Below are 19,953 nucleotides of genomic sequence, written 5' to 3' on the forward strand. Positions count from 1 at the left end.
TTTATTTTGTATTAGTGTTTGTCTGCATGTTTGTATGTGAATAAATGCAGTTCCTGGGGACGCCAGAAGAGGGTGAGGGGTCCCCTAGAACTGGAGCTACTACAGACCTTTGTGAGACACTGTGAATGCCAGGAACCAAACTCTGATCTCTTAACTGCTGAGTCATCTCTCCTGCTCTTTTTGTTTTCTGACAAGAGGGTCTCACGCTGTGGTCAAGCTGTGACCTCAGACTCACTATGTAGTCCACGCTAAGTTCAAACCTGGGCAGCCTCGTGTGCTGAGAACATGAACGTTAGCCACCACATTGGGGGAAGCATTTTCTCAGAAGCACAAAGCTGTGTGCGGTCTGGAGGCTCCTGGGCAGCCAGTCTGTACTGACTGCCCGACTGTCAATGTTACAGGAACTTTTGTTAAGTCCAAAATCACTGCAGAGAGACCACCGCTCACATATGCAATTAGCAAGAGTGTTTTAGTTCACGAAAACCTGCATGCAAGATTCAAACCATTTTACAGAATGGCCACCCTAGACAAAGGCACGCAGGCCTTTTATAGGAAACTAGAGGAATCCTGGCAAGGGTTGGGTAGTCTAAAACCTCATTGGTGGGTGCCAGGGAAGTTACAAGGGTCGAGATTCCTAATTGGCTTGCCTCCAGGTGGTCAGTGGGCTGCTTCCTGTGCCATGAAGGTTTAACTACAGGATAAAATAAGGCTGCCCAGCACAGATGCCCCATCCTGGGATATTTTCCCATTCTTGTGGTCATTTACAGGCTATTCCTTGGGAAGGGAATTCTATGGTCTAGGTCCTGGAGTTGGTGACCTATGACCTAGTTCCTGGGACTGATGACTTTTCTTTTAAAGTCAGGCCTGGTCCAAAAATGCAGACAAAATGAAGTTTATGCCGTCTTCTCACTTTCTCCTCTTGTCTGTAACCACCTTGTCCTGAGTTCTATACCACAGCAGAGATGAACACGTTTGTGTCTTTTCATGATGTCAGAATTTATCCAATAACAATAAATCAATAAATTCACAAGGTGGAACCGTTTCAACAGCAACAGTTTGCCAGCCAATCCCGCCTGCTTTTGCAATCTAGCCCAGGTGAATGCAGATTATTTTATTCCAGTCTTAATTACTGATATCGACCCTCTTGTCAAACATCACAGAGTGAAGCAGTTGGTCAATCTATCCACTTAGGCGTGGTTTGCACACTGAGTACCTAGTTTAAAAGGCTATCGCATAGCCAGCAGTGGTGACGCACACCTTTAATCCCAGCATGCTCCAGGCAGAAGCAGGTGGGTCTCTGAGTTCGAGGCCAGCCTGTTCGAGGCCAGTTCAGATAGAGTTCCAGGACAGCCAGAGCTACACAGAGAAACCCTGTCTAAAAAACAAACCAAAGGCTAGTGAAGAGGTTTCAGAAGTGAGTGAGCCTACAGAAATGCAAATAGAATCTGCCTTGATTAAAAAAAAAGGAACCAAACCAGCATCAGGGAAAAGGGTATGGCTGAGAGATCACTGGATAGTTGAGAGGGAGGATGCAGCCAGCTACAGGGCTGAAGACCAGAAGACTGGGACAGCTGCAGACCCAAACTGCCAGGGAGATAGAAAGACATAGGAATAAGCAATGTCAACAGCCATATGTCAACAGTCAGGGACTGGGCTGAGCTTACATCCAAGGAACAGCCGTTCCATTTGCTTAATTTATTATGTTTATGCGTTTGGGTGCTTTGCCTGTATGTATGTTTGTGTCTGCCATATTGAAGTGCCCATGGAGGCTAGATAGGGGCATTGGATTCGCTGGTACTCAAATTACAGACCGCTGTGAGCCACCATGTGGGTGCTGGGAATCCACCTGGGTCCTCTGGAGGAAGAGCCAGTGCTCTTAACTATTAAGACATCTCCCAAGCCCCTGTTTTTAATTTGTTGTATTTTTCATGTGTATGCAGATCAGAGGGCAACTTGTGAGAGTTGGCTCTTTCCTTCCACTAAATGAGTCCCCAAGACTGAACTCTGGGCACCAGGCTCACATTTGTTTTTATTTCCTAGCCCTCATACTTATTTTTCATGTTTGTATTTTATTTTATTACTATTATTTGGTTTTTTGAGATAAGGTTCTCTCTGGCTGTCCTGGAAATCACAGAGGTCTGAGTACCTCTGCCTCCCTGAGTGCTGGGACTAAAGGTGTGTGTGTTTATTTATTTATTTAAATATTAATTACAGTTAATCGCTTTGTATCCAGTTGTAGCCCCCTTCCTCATTCCCTCCCAATTCCACCCTCTCCCCCTCTTCTCCTCCCATGCCCCTCTCCAAGTCCACTAATAGGGAAGGTCCTCCTCCCCTTCCATCCGAGCCTAGTTTATCAGGCCTCATCAGGACTGGCTGCATTGTCTTCCTCTGTGGCCTGGCAAGGCTGTTCCCCCCTTAGGGGGAGGTGCTCAAAGAGCCAGCCACAGAGTTCATGTCAGAGACAGTCTTTTTATGTATTTTTTTTAATTTTTATTTTATATGCTGTAGTGTGAAGGAGTCACGACATCCCTTGGAATTGGCTTTACAGACAGCCAGTTGTGAGGTGAGCTGCCATGTGGGTGCTGGGAATTGAACCCAAGTCCTTCGGAAGAGCAGACAGTGCTCTTAACCACTAAGCCATCTCTCCAGTCCCTTTTGAATTGATGTGAGTCCCTTCATTTTGCTTTGTTTCTTCTTTGGTAATAGGATCTCACTATGCAACATCAGTTGTTCTGGAACTTGCTATGTAGACCATGCTGGCCGGAAACTCACAAAGATCCACCTTCTTATGCCTCCCCAGCGTTGGGATTAAAGACATAGACCACTTTATGGAGAACATAGCAGAAGATAAGGAGCCATCTGGGGAGCGCCTTCACACCCCACTACTGCCCTCCTACAAGCATTCAATGTGACGGGCCCCTGCCAATCAGCTAGGGATGGATGTATTTATCACATGTAGGTGGCCCTCGTGAAATAGATATGTGGTATCTATGTATAGGTCCTGGTCCTGCTTCTTGGCACACAGCCCCTGAAGCTCTTGGAATCTCTGAACTGTTATGTCTTTTTGTAGGCTAACGAGCGTGTGCTAATGAGCCAGAAGCCTGCTCTGAGGCTGTGGTAACCTTATACTAAAAAGACATCCGCTCAGCAACTCTATTCACCATCAGACTAACATCCTCCTTGTTATTAAGCACCACGGCAAAAGATTACAGCTTCAGAATGTCTTGTGTAACCAGCCCCTCCTTATTTCTGAGCCAGGTTGGCTGTAATCCTAGATTTGGGAGGAGGAAACTGGAGAATCAGTTCAAGGTTAGCTTCAGCACTTAAGTTCTGGTGTCCACATAGGGTACTTGAGACTATCTCAAAACAACAACAACAACAGCAGACTAGACAGAGGGTCCATCCATTAAAAGCAAATGCTGCTCTTGCAGTGGGCCAAAGTTCAGATCCCAGCAGTCACACTGGGTGGCTCATAACCTGGAACTCCAGCTGTAGAGGGATCTGTTGCTTATAGCCTCCGTGGGCACCGCATTCGAGTGCACATAGCCACCCACAGACACATACGTGTAAAATAATGAATTAATTAAAAATAACACATTAAATCCTTATTTTTGCCTTCAAAGGTTCCCATTAAGCCACAGAAATGGCTGTTGGGTAAAGCGCTTGCATTGCAAGCATGAAGACCTGAGTTCCAGTTCCAAGCACTCATATTTAAAAAGTTGTATATAGATAGAGCCTGAAGGTGGTGGCACGTGCCTTTGGTCCCAGCAGAGGCAAGCAGATCTCCGTGAGTTCAAGGCCAGCTTGGTCTATGGAGCCAGTTCCAGGGCACCCAGGGCTACACAGAGAGCAAAAGCAAAACAAACAACAGATAACAAGAGAAGCATTGCTGAATAGGGGTCAGCAGGAGCAGATGTGAAAGTGTGGTGATTTGAATGAGAATAACCCCTATAGGCTCATATATTTGAATGTTTGGTCCCCAGTTGATGGACTGTTTGGGGAGGATTAGGAGGTGTGGCCTTGTTGCAAGGGTATGTCACGGGGAGGGAGGATAGATTCTATCTCTCTCTTGGTTATTGTCTCAACCTGTAGCTCTCAGCAGCACCATGCCTGACTGTCTGCTGCCATGCTACCTCTCATGATGAGGCCGCCACCACCACCACAACAACAACAACCCAAAACAAAACCTTCTTAAGCTCTCTTCATGGAAGAGAAAGAAGAGAGAACAACTAACTATAAGAGCTGAAGGCAGCCAGCCAGGGACAGTGGCGCACGCCTGTAATCCTAGTACTCCAGGGAGGCAGAGGCAGGCAGATCTCTGTGAGTTTGAGGCCAGCCTGGCCTACAGAGTGAGTTCCAGGTCAGCCAAGACTACACAGAGAAACCCTGTCTCAAACAAACAAACAAAAAATGGGAGGGCATAAAAGAGGGTAATAAGGCTTAATGGTAGCATGTTATACACACGCTTATAGGAAAATAAAGTGAACACCATTATTCTGTGTAATTAACACATAACAAGCTTTTCAAAAGTGACATGCAAAGAAAAACACTCATCTCATAAGCTATCAACACCCTAGAGAGAATGGACCCATGGCTGTGACATTGTTTTGCAACTTCCTGCTTAAACCAGCTGAGAAAGTTTAGATGATGTTTTAGTTGTGTTTTTTTTTTTTCTTTCTTTTTTTCCCCCCTGCAGGTGCTGTTCATTCATATTTTTAAAGGCTGTTTATTTGCATGTGCCACGGTGCTTGTGGTGTTTAGAGGACTGGTTTTCTTCTCCCGCTATGTTTCATATAGTCCATGTCAGAACTAAGGATTTTTTGAAGCTGGAGAGAACACTGACTCCTGTTCCAGAGGACCAGGGTTCAGAGCGAAGCACCCACATGGCAACTCACAGTATTGCCTGTAACTCCAGTTTCAGAGGATCGGATACTGAGACACACACAGCCAAAACACCAGTACACATGAAATAAATACATTTTTAAAAATTAAAGATTTTAAACAGCAGGCGGTGATGGCAAATGCCTCTAATCCCACAACTCTATTGCTGAGCTTCATCCCCAGCAAAATTAAAATTTTCTCTCATCACAAGATACTGTTTGTTTGGTTTATTTATTTATTTATTTATTTATTTTTCCAGACAGGGTTTCTCTGTGTAGCCTTGGCTGTCCTGGACTTGTTTTGTAAAGCAGGCTGGCCTCAGACTCACAGAGATCCACCTGCCTCGCCTTCCCTGACCTCCGGGATTAAAGGCCAGCACACCCAGCTCATATTTATTTATTTGAGACAGCGTCTCCCCACGAAATCCTGGCTGTGCTGTAGACCAGATTGGCCTTGAACTCAGAGATCCTCGGGCCCGAGTCCTGGGATTACTAGAGTAACCACCATCACCTCACCTCACAGGGACATAGTTTACTTTTTTTTTTTTTTTTTTGGTTTTGGTTTTTCAAGCCTTGACTGTCCTGGACTTACTTTGTAGACCAGGCTAGCCTTGAATTTACAGAGATCTGCCTGCCTCTGCCTCCTGGAATGCTGGGATCACAGGCGTGCACCACTGCACCTGGCCCTACTTTATTTCTTTATGACTTGTGTTTCTAAGGTTCTGGAGTTAAAGGTCTGCTGGGGGAGGGGCTGGAGAGATGGCTCCGTGGTTAAGAGCTCAGCTCTCCCAGAGTTAAGTGACTGCTCTGGCAGACAATATGAGTTCCCAGCACCCATGGGAAGGCTCATAACCACCAGTTCCCGGAGCTCTGCAGACACGGCATGCATGTGGGGCAAAACACTTATACACATAAAATAAAATCAATAAATCAAGTCAGGCCTGGTGGAGGCAGAGGCAGGCAGATCTCTGTGAGTTCGAGGCCAACCTGGTCTACAGAGTGAGTCCAGAACAGCCAGAGATACACAGAGAAACCCTGTTTCAACAAACAAAACAAAACAAAATAAACAAACATAAATAAATCTTTCAAAGTTGTTTTTAATGTGTGTTACCATTGTTGTTGTTTCCTGTGTGCGTGCCTGTCTGTGTGTGTGTTATATGTAATGTGTGGTTATATGAGTGTACGAGTGCAGGCACAAGAGTGCCACAGCACATGTGTAGAGGTCAAAGGACAAGTTTTTTGGATATCAGTTCTCTTCTTCCATCTTGCTAGGGCCTTTCCTGTTGTTTCTGCCTGGGTGTGTACTTCAGGCCTAGCTTTCAGGCCTTGTTCTGTCTCAGTCTCTCATCACTCCACAAAAGTGCTGGGATTATTCATGTCCTTCTGGGATCAAAGTCAGGCCACCACCAGCGCACAGGAAACACTTTCACATATTGAGCAACCTGCCCTTGTCCCCTGGTTGATTTGAGACAGGGTCTCATAGTCTAGGCTGCCTTCAGATTCACTATTTACCTGAAGAAGACCTTGAATTCCTGATCTTCCTGCCTCCCTATGGGCCAGTGATGGCGGGGTCTCCGTGACAACCGTGGCTGGCAGAGTAACATCCTCCGGAGAGAAGAAGGCAGCTCAGTTTACCTTGATTCAGTAGTAGCCAGTGTTGTTTCAAACTTTGGGAATCTGACCCCCAGTAGTTAGTTTATTTTAGGACTATTTAAGCACATCACAATTTGGTGATCATATCTCCTGGCGATCATTAACTCAATCCCATGTGCATAATAGAGCACAAAATAAGCTAAATAAAGGTCAGACGTGACTATATCAACGCTATTTGTAAAGTACATAGGACACCTTCCATAGGATGGGTTCTATAGATTGAGAAAAACAAGCTCACCACAAGGATCTGGGGGAGGATCCAGAATGGCTCTGGATAGTGAAGAGGTCATGAGTTTATTAACTACACGTCACCTTCCTGACTTTTGGTGGACAACAGGTTGTGCATCCCTACCTTTGAAGAGACAACACTGTTTCAGGTTCCCCTATTGCACAAGAAAGGGTCTTTGCATCTGCTACAGACCAGGATACCCAGCTTGCTTAAGTCTTTCAGCAGCAGGCATTGTAGCACATGACTTTAATCTCAACACTGGGGAAGCAGAGGCAAGTGGATCTCAGTTCAAGGCCAGTCTGGTCTACAGAGCAGAGCAAGTTCCCAGGACAGCCAGGGCTACATAAGTCAAATATTTTCTTTAGTTATCATTATAGTCTTATATTTCCTTTTTCATAAAAGTATCTGTCTGTCTGTGTGTCTATCTAACTATCTGTGTATTTGAGACAGGATGTCTACTTAGTCCTGCCTTCTTGGAGCTCACTTTGTTAACCAGGTTGGCCTCCAATTCAGAAATCCTCCTGTTTTTGCCTCCCATGTGGTGGAATTAAAGGTGTGTGTCACCATGCCCTGCCAAAATTTTTTCTTTAAGGATAGTCTCCAGGTAGTGTCAACACAAGCCTTTAATCCCAGCACTCTTAAGGCAGAGGCCATCCTTGTCTGTAGAGTTCCAGGAAAGACAGAGGTACACAGAGAAACCCTGTCTTGAAAAACAAAAACAAAATTAATGTTAGAAAGAAAGAGAGAGAGAGAGAAAGAAAGGTAGGTTCTCAGATAGCCCAGGCTAGCCTGAAACTTGCTCTGTATTAAGGATGACCACGAACTTCTGAGTTTTCTGCCTCCATCTCTAAAATTCAGGAATTACAGGGGTACGCCACCTCTTCTATGGAACTGAAGATTGAATTCAGGACTTCATGGCAAGCAAGTACTGGACCAACTGAGCCGTATCCCTGTGTTTTTTTAGTGCAAAGATGTAGAGGGCAAAAGTACTGTGTACACAGATAAGCACTGGAGAAGCCAGGAAAGTTAAAGTCACACACCTTCCTCACAGGAAAGAGATGTTTAACGTGTGCAGCAGTGGAGGGATCCCTGCACAAGGAAACTACATATGTGAGTGGCACGTGCCTGAGGTGCAGCCGTGGTTCTCTGCATGGAGAGGGTAAGCTTTCTCACAGCATCGTTCATCACTTACCACTAGCAGCTTTGTTTCTCCTGATCATGGATCAGTCAAGTCCCCGTGTGCACGTTGTGAGACATTTCTTGGAAAAATGTGAATATCTTCCACCCCAGAGGGATGACAAACCAGAGAAATGATTCCACCAAAGTCCAGCTTAATGAACCAATGAGTTTACTACAGGGGTTGGATGGCTCACAAACAGTTAACCTGAGCAGCAGAAACCTCACTGGAGCTCTCTGCTTAGCACCCAGCCAGATCCACAGGTAGAAAAGTTTCTCCTCAGCAGTAGTTTATATAACCTTGCCAATCTGGTAAGCTTCAGGAACTTCCTGAGACTTATGAGTTAGTTACTTTCTGAAACTTAACAGTCTCCCTTGCAGGATAGAACGTTTCAGCTGGGAGGAAATTGCTGTAGGACATTACCTAAATATCTGTGCTTTCTTTATATGACTGTTCTGTGGGTCTGCTTCTGCCTGGCTCCATTCTATCTCTCTTAAGAACAAAGAATGGAAAGTGTATGCTAAATGCCTGGACTTTGGTAGACAACAGAGGGACAATAAATGTACAACCACTGGACACTGAGAAAAGTGTACCCGGAGTGGGGGTTTGGACTTGGCCTTCATCCTTGCTAGTTGTCTGGTTCCTTCAAGTGGCAACTACAACCTCTAAGAAGAGATGTGCCGAGGAATTCACCAGTGAGGAATTTTCTTGATTAAGTTAACTGAGGTGAGAAGACCCACTGAAAAGAGGGTGGCACCATTCTGTAGGTTTGGATCCTGGACGACCAAAAAGAAAGCAAGCTGCTTGAACACTATCCTTCCTCATTCGCTATGTAGACCAGACTTGCCGGGAACTCACAGAGCTCCACCTGCCTCCGCCTCCTGAGTTCTGGAATTAAAGGTATGTACTACATGGTCAGTCACACCAGGTTTTTGTTCGCTTGTTTTCGTTTGTTTGGTTTTGGTTTTGGTTTTTTTGAGACAGGTTTTCTCTATGTAGTCCTGGCTGTCTGGACTCACTCTGTAGACCAGGCTGGCCTGGAACTCACAGAGATCTGCCTGCCTCTGCTGGGATTAAAGGCATTCGCCACCACTGTCAATGCCAGGCTTACATCATATTTTTCAATCTCACCTGATAAACAGTCTTTGCCTTATTGTCCCCCCCTCTTCAGTGATTTCACCTCCCTCATGTACCATGTTTCCATTCCATTGAAATGATTAACACCTCTGATGTCTGTCTTCTATTCCTTTTTTTTCTTTTTGTTGTTGTTGTTCTTACTGCCACCTTATTTCCACTACTGTAAGTTTGTAATATGTTTTATTACTTGATAAAGCAAGTCTCCAATTTGGCTGAGTGTTTTCAAAAATGTCTTAAGCTGGGGCTGGGTGTGGTAATGTAAGCCTGGAAGTCCAGCACGTGGAAGAGCCAAGAGTTTGAGGCCAATCTTTCGGTTGCATGTCCATGCCACAACACAAAAACAAACAAACAAGGGCTAAGGAGGTGGCTTAATGGTAGAACACTTGTCTGACATTCACCCATCCCGCTCCAAAAAGAGATACCCTGTTTTCCTTTGTTTAAAAGTGTTTGTTTGAGACTGAGTCTTACTGTGTACACCAGACTGGCTGGGAACTCCTGAGAGCTGTTTGCTTCCTCTGGAGTGTTGGCGTATCACCGCCAGGCACTATTTTATTTTTTTCTCTCTGTGTTTTTATATGTGCATGCCTGTTCAGGGGTCTTGAGGATGCCAGAAGATGTGAAGGTGTCAGATCCACTGGAGGTGGAGTTACTGAACTCAGATCATCTGGAAGAGCAATAATTTTTTTTTTTTTTTTTTGAGACTGGGTTTCTTTGTATAGCCTTGGCTGTCCTGGAGCTCTCTCTGTAGACCAGGCTGGCCTTGAATTTACAGAGATCCTCTTGCCTCTGCCGCCCAAGTGCTGGGATTAAAGACATGCCCCACCACTGCCTAGCTGAATATCTTAACTGATAAGTCTCTCCAGCCCTTGTTTTAGTCTTTGAGACTGGGTCTTTTGTTTCCCAGGCTAGTTTCAGACTCAAAATGTAGCCAAGAAGAACCTATAAGTCCTGATTCTCCTGCTCTCACCTGCTAAGTGCTAGGACTACAGATGTTGGCCATGTTGTAAACTGCTTAATCTCTATAGCCTCTCTGTTGAGGCCTGCTTTAATTTTTAGTATAATTATAGCTCCCCTGTCAACACCTGCTGTAGCCTTTAGCATATCAGAAGCCATCTTGCCTCCAAGTCTCCATTTTGATCATAAGGTAAAATTAAGTTCAAGTTCTCAGGCCTACATGCCTAAGACCAGGATACAATTCAATAGTTCAATACTTGTTGTTTAGAATAAAACAATAGATGATAAATGCATATTCTGCTTGAGTTAAAGATAGCAAAATCCTGCTCTGTTCCTTATTCCCAGAAAGCTGGAAAGCCCCCACGAACTCTCCTACCCTAAATCACAACCAATCAGTTTAAAGTGCTTTGTCTAGCTACCTAAATAAAACACAACATACTTGGAACAAAATTGATTATGGGGCTGGAGAGATGGCTCAGCGGTTTAAGAGCACTGCTTGCTCTTCCAGAAGTCCTGAGTTCAATTCCCAGCAACCACATGGTGGCTCACAACCATCTATAGTGAAATCTGGTGCCCGGTTCTGGAGTTTAGGTGTACATGCAGGCAGGATATTGTATACATAATAAAGATAAATAAATCTTAAAAAACAAAATTGAGTATCTTTAGCTAGTAAAAATGACGTAACGCTGCGCCACCCTCCCAGTTTCCTACACCTGGTTACCTGGTTGTTACTGGGTTGCCTTTCTTCGTATAAAAAAACCTGCCTCAGAAAAAGACTGGGGTCACAGTCTAGCTCCCGAGATCAGATTCTGTCCCTGGCCATTCAGTTTTTAGCGTTTCTAGTTCAGCATTCAATAAACTTCCAGCCTGGTGTGCAAGTGCTCACAGCCTCAGCATGCCTCTTTTTATGCTGTGCTCATTATCAAACTTAGGGCTTCATGCATGCTAGCCAAATGCTCTACCGACAGAGTGAGGCACAATTTCTAACCCAAAAATCCTAAATTTTTTAAAGAGTGTTAATTTTTTTTTTTTTTAATTGGAGACAGGGTCTCACTATATAGTCTTGGCTGGCTTGCAGCTACCTATGTAGACCAGGCTGGCCTCTAACTCACAAAGACCTGCTTCTTCGGCCTCCTAAGTGCTGAAATTAAAGGCATGTGGTACTACAAACAGGTTTCTTTTTTCTTTCTTTCTTTTTTAAGACAGGGTTTCTCTCTGTAGCCTTGGCTGTAAAAAAAAGCCTGGACTCGCTTTGTGGACCAGGTTGGCCTCGAACTCATAGAAATCCACTTGCCTCTGCTTCCCTGAATGCTGAGATTACAGGCATGTGCTTCAAAATCAAGTCAAAGACCTGATTTTCTAAACATATTTTAGAATAAATTTAAGAGTCTTCCCCTTGCCCCTAATCCTGTATGTACTCAAGGATAGCCTTGAACTATTGATTCTCCAGCCTCTGCCTACCAAAATTGCACCATCTTGCTGCTCCTTATTTTTGATAAAACCAAGCAGCCTTAGAAACAGATCTGAGGGTTAGGGATTTAGCTCGGTGGTAGAGCGTTTGCCTAGCAAGTGCAAGGCCCTGGGTTCAGTCCTCCGCTCTGGGGGAAAAAAAAACAAACCAGAATCAAGGTACTTGAGGACTACCACATGGCCAGAAATTACTTATGGACAGAAAATAGAAATGAAATGAAGGTCAGACCTCAGCTTCCTAAAAGCTGGTGTTACATTGCCTCTTATTTTATTTATTTATTTGGTTTTTCGAGACAGGGTTTCTCTGTGTGTAACTGGCCCTGGCTGTCCTGGACTCCTGGGACTCAGAGATCTGCCTGCATCTGCTTCCCAGAGCGCAGAGGCATGTTCCACCATGTCCAGACATACTGTCTTTCTAAAACACACATTATGATCAGTTCGCATCCCTGGACCATTGACTACCTGTGGCTGGCTGGAGCTTGGATGCCGTAACCAATCAAAATTCATACATTTTCTTCAAATATACTGACCTTCAGCTCATTTAACATGGAGGACTCGTTACTGGCTTAATTGGTTGAATAATCCAGATAACAAGCCTATTCAAAATCAACAGCCTCGTACAGAGTAAGGTAGGCCTTCAGTAAGCATCTCTTCTTGGGTCTGGAGAGACGGCTCCACGGTTAAGACCTAGGTTCGATATCTAGTACCCACATGGCAACTCACAACTGTCACTCGGAAATCTGACACTCTCACACAGATATGCATGCATGCATGCAAAATACCAATGAACATAAAATAAAAATAGATAGATAAAATTGGGGGAGGGGGAGCCAGGCGGTGGTGGTGCACGACTTTAATCGCAGCACTTGGGAGGCAGAGGCAGGCACATCTTTGTGAGTCGGGGCCAGCCTGGTCTACAGAATGAGTTCCAGGACAGCCGGAGCTGTTACACAGAGATATCTGAAATTAAAATTCTTGATCTGGTCGTTGATGTCGCCTCAAAATCACAGAGGGCAAACGAGGGTTTCACAATGGAGTCGGCTCCCTCTCACCAAGCCTGCCTCGGGGACGGTGCTTTCGGTGCTGTGTGAAGGGGCCAGCCCCGGGGGACGGCGTGGCGCAAGGACACAGGACCCGCAGCCATTTCCCTTCATCATCATCAAGCTGGGCTGCGGCAGGAGGCCTTAGACCTCTCTAAACCGCAGCGTCGTCTCCGAGGCTTTTTTTTTTTTTGGTTTGACCCCAACCGCTCCCCGTACGAACACGACTTCTCAGTCTCCAGTGGGCGGGAACTAGCGCGTCACGTGACGCTCGCTACGCGCCCTTCGACCCGACGTCCACCGCCGCAGCACGCGCGCACGCTCGGGGGGGGCGGAGCTATGCAGTCGCTTTATATAGCCCGCACCAGGCCCCGTCCGGCCTCTATCGGCGGCGTGCGACTGCGAGATGGTACGTGGGGGCTCCGTGCTCGGTTTTCCCGCCGGCCTGGCCATAGCCGCGTCCCATCGGCGCCATCGTGTTCTCGACAGTACGGAGATGCTGCTCCAGAAGGACAGCCGACGTGGCGCCTCCCGTCAGGGGTCCTAAACCCCGGGAACTTAACGAGGCCTGTAGAGGACGAGTGTGGGAGAGGCCTTGTGTTGAGCGCACACGAGAAAGGCCTTTCGCTTTAGAGCTGGTCGTTTGGGGGTTCGTTAGAGGTTAGGGCCTGTGATTAACCTGGTAGGGGAGGCCCTGGGGTCACAGCATTGTATTGACTGAAACGTGGTCATTGGGCGAAGCTGGTCCATTCCCTATTTTGGGATGTGCTTCCGCGAAAGAAACGTGGGTCTCCGGAGTTCCCAGAAGCCACAAATGATGAACCTTCTGACGGGCGGACAGAATCTCTGTGCTGATTGTCATGTTCTGATTTGGCTTTGGGTGTTCCAAAGACCTACCTGTAACAGGCTGAGCGGCCACGTTGCTGTTCGTGCATTGCACGATCATAAAACGGCCTGTCTAGGAACATACAAGAGCAGAGCTTAGCCGTTAACATTGAATTGTAAAAGACTTTTGGAAACTTTTAGAATTTAGTAGCTTTTATTAAAGTTAATATTTTACAGGATTTCTCAGAACGTGGGGAGATCTGGGCTTAATGGTTAAGGGTGGAGGTTGAGAGGTGTGAATGCTAACATTGGTGTTCTCTCTTTACACCAGTCCCACAGGAAATTCTCTGCCCCCAGACATGGGTCCTTGGGCTTCTTGCCTCGGAAGCGAAGTAGCCGGCATCGCGGGAAAGTGAAGAGCTTTCCCAAGGATGACCCTTCCAAGCCTGTTCACCTGACAGCCTTTCTAGGCTACAAGGCTGGCATGACCCACATCGTCCGGGAAGTTGACAGACCAGGATCTAGTATGTAGAATTACTTTGTCCAGTTTGGGCTAGGTGTGATCTTACTGTTTAGTTATGTGTAAGTTTGCTAAGAACCACAACGGAAGGGCTATCTTGTGTGGATTGTGTGGGTGAGCCTGGAACTGAACCTAACGTAAGGTCATTAATGAGAGCAAGACAGTGCCTCAGTGCTAGGCAAATAAAGTCCTGTGACCCATTCCATCCATTCCCGTGCCTGAATTAATCACAGGTTCTCTGGAAAGGCAGCTACTGTTTTAACTGCCGAGAACACCCCATTTAAGAGTTTCTCTTATGTAGGTTTTTTTCCAGACAATGTGTAGTGAATTGTGATGAGATCTAAAAGCAGGCTACTGATACCTCCTGGAATTTAAGGAAAAAATGTAATACTCTACCAACATATGCCATACGAGGGCACCAGATCTCATTACAGATGGTTGTGAGCCGCCCTGTGGTTGATGGGAATTGGACTCAGGGCCCTAGAAAGAACAGCCAGTGCTCTTTATCTCAAGCTCCTGGGATGAAACGTTGCCATTTTAAAACATCAGCCCTTTGATTACAGATGAGGGTCACCACCTAGTTTACTGTCTTACACTAACACGGTGTACTAAGTGTAGGTTTACTTAGGGCCCTAGGGATTAACTGAGTAAAAGCTCCCATTGGGCAGCATGGAGCTGTGAAGAGCAGTTCTGGAAGGCCAGAGAGAGCCTTGGTGAATGGAATCTGATTTGGGGTTCTTGTTAACCTGTTAATGCCTGTGTCTCTTCAGAGGTGAACAAGAAGGAAGTTGTGGAGGCTGTAACCATTGTGGAAACCCCACCCATGGTGGTTGTGGGCATTGTGGGATATGTAGAAACTCCACGAGGACTCAGGACCTTCAAGACCGTATTTGCTGAGCACATCAGTGATGAGTGTAAACGTCGTTTCTATAAGAACTGGTAAGAATCCAGAGGGGCTGGGAAGCTCATGGGCTGGGCTAGAGTTGAGGGACACATTGTACTGGTTCTCTGAGTGCAGAAGAGTCAAGACAAGGGCTTTTTGAGGAGCCAAAGCCTGATTTCCTTTAAGCCATGAGGGTGGTGGTTTGATACTGCTTTGATACTGAAAATTGGCAGATGTAGCTGGGAAACAGACAACAGACTCTGCCTCTGGTCCTTAGTTTTTCTCTTGGCCTGGAGGTTAAGCTTTAAGCTAAGCCTTGGTTGGGTGTAGTAGACCAATCTTGTATCCCTGACCTGGGGCCCTGAATTGTTAACATTACTGTCAGATGTGCCCCCAGGGAGACAAAGGGAGATTCTGGTACCCTGGAGCAAGAGTTGTGTTCTGTATATCTGTGGCTTACATTAATCTGTGGACCTCTGCTCAGCTCCGCTCGGCTCTGCCCGATGAGCTCCATCCAGGCTCCGCTTGCTGGTGGAAAAGGCTCCTTAGAAGCCGGCAATGAGCCATATGCCCATATGGTGCCAGTGTGCCTTCCTCTCACCCTGTGCAAGGGTTGATGAAGGCCTGCACCGGGCCCCTCCCCCAACTCTGCTCTGCTCCTGAAGGCACAAATCTAAGAAGAAGGCTTTTACCAAATACTGTAAGAAATGGCAGGATGACATGGGCAAGAAGCAGCTGGATAAGGACTTCAACAGCATGAAGAAGTACTGTCAAGTCATTCGCATAATTGCCCACACTCAGGTGAGCACCTACTGTTGTCTACAAGTGTTTTTACCTATCTTGTTCAGTTTTTTCTGTAATTCCAAAGGTATTTTAAGATAATATGAGGTCCCAGGAGTTAGCACCTTTGAGGTGTCTTAAGATGTAAAGCCTATAATCCTAACACTAAGGGAGCTATAGAGGCAGGTGGATCTCTTGAGTTCGAGGCCAGCCTGGTCTACAATGCCAGGACCTCCAGGGCTATGTGCAGAAGCCATTACTCAAAACAAAAAAAAATCAACTTACTTGCCTCCTGGCCAGTCTGCTACTTTTGATGGGCTCTAACCAGCAGAGGGCACTGTAACACTTGCTTAGCTCAGATAGGTTTGCTTCTGTTGGGTCTTTTGTAGAGAGTCTTGCTCTGCATCCCTGGCTAACCTGGAACTCTAAAGTGTTGGAATAGGAATAATGGTGTGATCTTGGCCATGTGTTTTCTAAGCGCTGGTGAAATAGGTGACAGGAACCATTTAAATACGCCTGTCTCAGGGCAGACTGCCACCAACCTAATCAAAGCTGCTTCTCCCAGATGCGTCTGCTTCCTCTGCGCCAGAAGAAGGCACACTTGATGGAGATCCAAGTGAACGGGGGCACTGTGGCTGAGAAGCTAGACTGGGCCCGAGAGAGGCTGGAACAGCAGATTCCTGTGAACCAGGTGTTTGGACAGGATGAGATGATTGATGTCATTGGGGTGACAAAAGGCAAAGGGTACAAAGGTAAGCTTTCTTGTATGTTCTGGTTACTGTGACACTGCCTTAGACATGAGGCCTCTGGCCTCCAGCTCATGTTTATAGTAGCACATGCAGGGATAGATGCTGCAAATACTTGGGAGGAGGATTGTGTTTAGGCAGGTATCCATCCAATCTGATTTAAAAGGACTAAAATGTGGGAAGTCTGGTTTCAGATTTGCCCGCTGTTGTAGGTAATTCTGTAATTAACAGTCGCATCACAATTACCTCAGATGGGCACTCACAGGAGGGGGGATATTGTGCCAGGCCTCACTATTTATATGTTCCCTCTAGGGGTGACCAGTCGTTGGCACACAAAGAAATTGCCCCGCAAGACCCACAGAGGGCTGCGGAAGGTTGCCTGTATTGGAGCCTGGCACCCTGCCCGTGTGGCCTTCTCTGTGGCTCGTGCTGGGCAGAAAGGCTACCATCATCGAACAGAGATTAACAAGAAGGTAAGGCTTGATACAGTTGCCTGTTATCCTGCAGATGGAAGAGGGTGTCAGTCCTATGGGATTAGTCAGCATTAGAGGTCCATAGCTATCTGCCACTGCCTGTCTCAGACTTTGTACCACTGATCAATGCTCCAACCCTTTCCCAGGGAGATTTTTGAAAGGTTCCATAACAGGCTTCATTGACGTTTATGACAATCCTATTTCTGCAATGTGAGTTGCCATCATACCTAGCTATTTTTTTTAATTCAAAAATTAAATACTGAGTGCTGAGGAGATGGCTCAGTGGTAAAGAGCACTGTCTTGCTCTTCAGAAGGACTCTGGTTCAATTCCCAGCACCCACATGGCAGCTCATGACTATAACTCCAGTTCCAAGAGATCTGAGATAACAACTTAAAAATTAAGTACATTCAAAGAAATGGTGTGCATCCAAAGTAGAGTTCTTTTCAATTGTAAAACTCAGAATATCATTTGTGGTATGAAGGGAATTTATTTAGTCAGGCACCTGTAGCCTAAGATGGTAACTCTAGCAGAAGAGGACCTTAAGCCTCTGACTTCCTATACTGAGACTGCAAACATGGCCAGCTATAGGAGTATTTCTAATCTAGCCCACTTCCTGGAAACCACGACCCAGGGCTTCTTCTAATCCGTATGCCAGGCTAGTTGTTGGCACCTCGGTGTGTTTAGCTTGCTTCCCCCTCTTCGCGGGTGCTGGTTCCTAGGATTGCCTTCTCAGTTGATGTTCTTCTGTCTGTTCAGATTTACAAGATTGGTCAAGGCTATCTCATCAAGGATGGTAAGCTGATCAAGAACAATGCATCTACTGACTATGACCTGTCTGACAAGAGCATCAACCCACTGGTGAGTGCTCGCGGCTAACACTTAGCATCCTTCTGTAGGACAGTGTCCTGGCACAGTGCCTGGCTATGCTTGTTTACTAAGTGGGGTTGGTAAAAGGTGGGGTTCAAGCCCAGCTGTTCTGTGATGAGGCTCTGGAATATGCGCTGGGCACAGCGCCCGAGTGAGACTGAGGAACCATTCCCTGTTGCCTTCCTTCTGAGAACAGCCCTGCTAATGGTTGCCTATGTGATGTAACTAACTGGGCTCACTGACCAGTCTGGCTTTCTGATTCCCTAGGGTGGCTTTGTCCATTATGGTGAGGTGACCAATGACTTCGTCATGCTCAAAGGCTGCGTGGTAGGAACCAAGAAGCGAGTGCTTACTCTTCGTAAGGTAAGGCTGATCCTGGGGCCTGTGAGGGGTCTGAGCTGTGGGCAAATTGGCCTCTGTAGAAATCCTAGAGGAGGAAACAGCAGTTTTCTAAGATTACGTGAAACCTGTGCTTCATGCCAGTGTGGTGCAGTTTCAGCTAGTGCTGGATATGTGTTCACTGTGTTGGCTGCAGTCACTGACCATTCATTCATTCTGCTCTGTAGTCCTTGCTGGTGCAGACCAAACGGCGGGCTCTAGAGAAGATTGACCTGAAGTTTATTGATACCACCTCCAAGTTTGGCCATGGCCGTTTCCAGACCATGGAGGAAAAGAAAGCATTCATGGTAAGAGCCTACCTGGGCTGGGTGCACCTGGCAGCCTGTTGTCTTGCCTTTGCTGTCTGTAGTAGTTTGTGAATATCTTGATCTTGAAGCTCTGCTGTTTTCTCCTTTACAGGGACCACTCAAGAAAGACCGCATTGCCAAGGAGGAAGGTGCTTAATGCCAGAAGCAATTTGCGCAGCTGGTGGGGTCTCAATAAAAATATTTACAGTGACATTGCCTTTTTTTTTTTTTTTTTTTTTTTTTTTTTTTTGCCCTCTAGCAGTTCCAGCTGTAGTGGATATACTGGCACTAAGAGGAGCCTGGTTTCTTAGTAACTGCATAACAGTCTTGTAGTGCCTAAAACAGTAGTTAAGGGTCATCCCTCTTGTCTCTGGTATAGCTTCTGAATCTATATAGTTTGCAGACACCAGGGTTGTGGCAAGGGGAGGAGCACTTGTCTCATCTCATTTCTTTGGTTAGGATTCATAAAGCCCTGGACCTGATGGAGTTTGCACAGGTTTGATATGGTTTCCAGGGTTTGGTGTGCAAGGCTTGCTCAGCACCTATAGCTAGGACAGTATTCTGATCATTGAGGTCCTAATGGGAACTTACTGTCCACAGACAGTACAGGTCTGGGAGTCAGCCCTGTAGTGCAGCGAGGCAAGCTAATGGCCTGGTGCCTCCTGCAGGCTCTTGATTTTGGATTCACTGCTCATGGGTTAGCCTTCCACTCCAATACTTGAGTACCACACAGCTATTTAGATTGGTGGGTCATAGCCTGTGTCTATGGGAGGGTAGTGGGACCCTGGAATGGAATGGCCTGCAGTTGCTGTTATGCTCAATTTCACGTAGGCTTCAAAGGGCCAGGTGCCACACATGGGTAGAAGCCCAGCCCTGGTGAGGTCTCTGACCCCCAAGTTGGGTTTTGCTTTCAGGAACCTGTTTGACCTGTAGGGGACGCCAACTGAAAGGCCTTAAACCCGGCTATGGTCAGAATGGTTAGGAACATGGTCCAGAGAACAGCACCAGGGCAGCATGTTCAAGGTTAGGGCCACTTGTGGGCAGTAGCCTGTGTGCTTAGAGTAGTGTTGTCAACTGTTGCTGAGACTTCAGCCCTGGCACTTTTTCTGAAGAAAAGGTCTCAGATCTACCACCCTGGGCTTGTTAAACTCTTGGAAGGTGGTGCTCACTGCACTATCGCAAGTCCTGGAGGAGTGTGGGCCTCTAGACTGCTCCTCTCGGGTACTTGAATCCTTGTGGCAGATGATCCATGCAGAGAAAACCCTGTTAGAAGTAATGGCATAAAACAAGCCCTGCTGGCTACCCAGTGATGGGCCTCTCAGGCTTGAGGAGGATGAAGGTGAGGCTCTGTAGTCCAAAACTCAGGCAGAGGAAATAGAGCAGGTGCAGAGAACAGACGTCGGGCTCTGGTCCCAGCTCCTGAGGGAGGAGAGCCCTAAAAGCAGCCTGTGCCTGCCTGGTTCCATGCAGATTCCCATGACCCCTCCTGGACAGAGCCTGGCACTCAGCAAACCTTACAGTACTCGACTTGGATGGGAGCTCCAGCCTTCCCCATGTGCAAAGTTTCCCATTCTTGTGGCTTGTTCCTGTCCTTTCCTCTCACCAGAGCCCCTAGACATACCTCACCGGAAT

The 19,953-nt window shown here is 46.5% G+C and overlaps 1 protein-coding gene and 3 non-coding genes across 4 annotated transcripts; all 4 read left to right on the forward strand.

The window, feature by feature from the left end:
- Window positions 1-12,839: 12,839 nt before the first annotated feature.
- Window positions 12,840-18,532, forward strand: Rpl3 (ribosomal protein L3). Its single transcript, XM_021652424.2, has 10 exons — window positions 12,840-12,949; window positions 13,697-13,889; window positions 14,656-14,824; window positions 15,434-15,569; window positions 16,114-16,300; window positions 16,607-16,767; window positions 17,525-17,626; window positions 17,903-17,998; window positions 18,202-18,321; window positions 18,434-18,532. The coding sequence occupies exons 1-10, from the start codon at window positions 12,947-12,949 to the stop codon at window positions 18,476-18,478; spliced, it is 1,212 nt and encodes a 403-aa protein (XP_021508099.1). The 5' UTR covers window positions 12,840-12,946; the 3' UTR covers window positions 18,479-18,532.
- LOC132656097 (small nucleolar RNA SNORD43) lies at window positions 13,350-13,413 on the forward strand. The gene has a single exon (XR_009594038.1). It is a non-coding gene; the product is annotated as a small nucleolar RNA SNORD43 (small nucleolar RNA).
- LOC132656161 (small nucleolar RNA U82P) lies at window positions 15,379-15,433 on the forward strand. Its single transcript, XR_009594087.1, has one exon. It is a non-coding gene; the product is annotated as a small nucleolar RNA U82P (small nucleolar RNA).
- LOC132656155 (small nucleolar RNA U83B) lies at window positions 17,739-17,832 on the forward strand. Its single transcript, XR_009594082.1, has one exon. It is a non-coding gene; the product is annotated as a small nucleolar RNA U83B (small nucleolar RNA).
- Window positions 18,533-19,953: the final 1,421 nt, after the last annotated feature.

This window comes from Meriones unguiculatus, chromosome 8, assembly GCF_030254825.1.
Source record: "Meriones unguiculatus strain TT.TT164.6M chromosome 8, Bangor_MerUng_6.1, whole genome shotgun sequence".
Lineage (NCBI taxonomy): Eukaryota > Metazoa > Chordata > Mammalia > Rodentia > Muridae > Meriones > Meriones unguiculatus.

Coding starts and splice junctions, on each gene's coding strand:
- Rpl3 (XM_021652424.2), top strand. Junction 13,890..14,655: donor AGTTGACAGACCAGGATCTA/GTATGTAGAATT, acceptor GTGTCTCTTCAG/AGGTGAACAAGAAGGAAGTT. Junction 15,570..16,113: donor GCATAATTGCCCACACTCAG/GTGAGCACCTAC, acceptor TGCTTCTCCCAG/ATGCGTCTGCTTCCTCTGCG.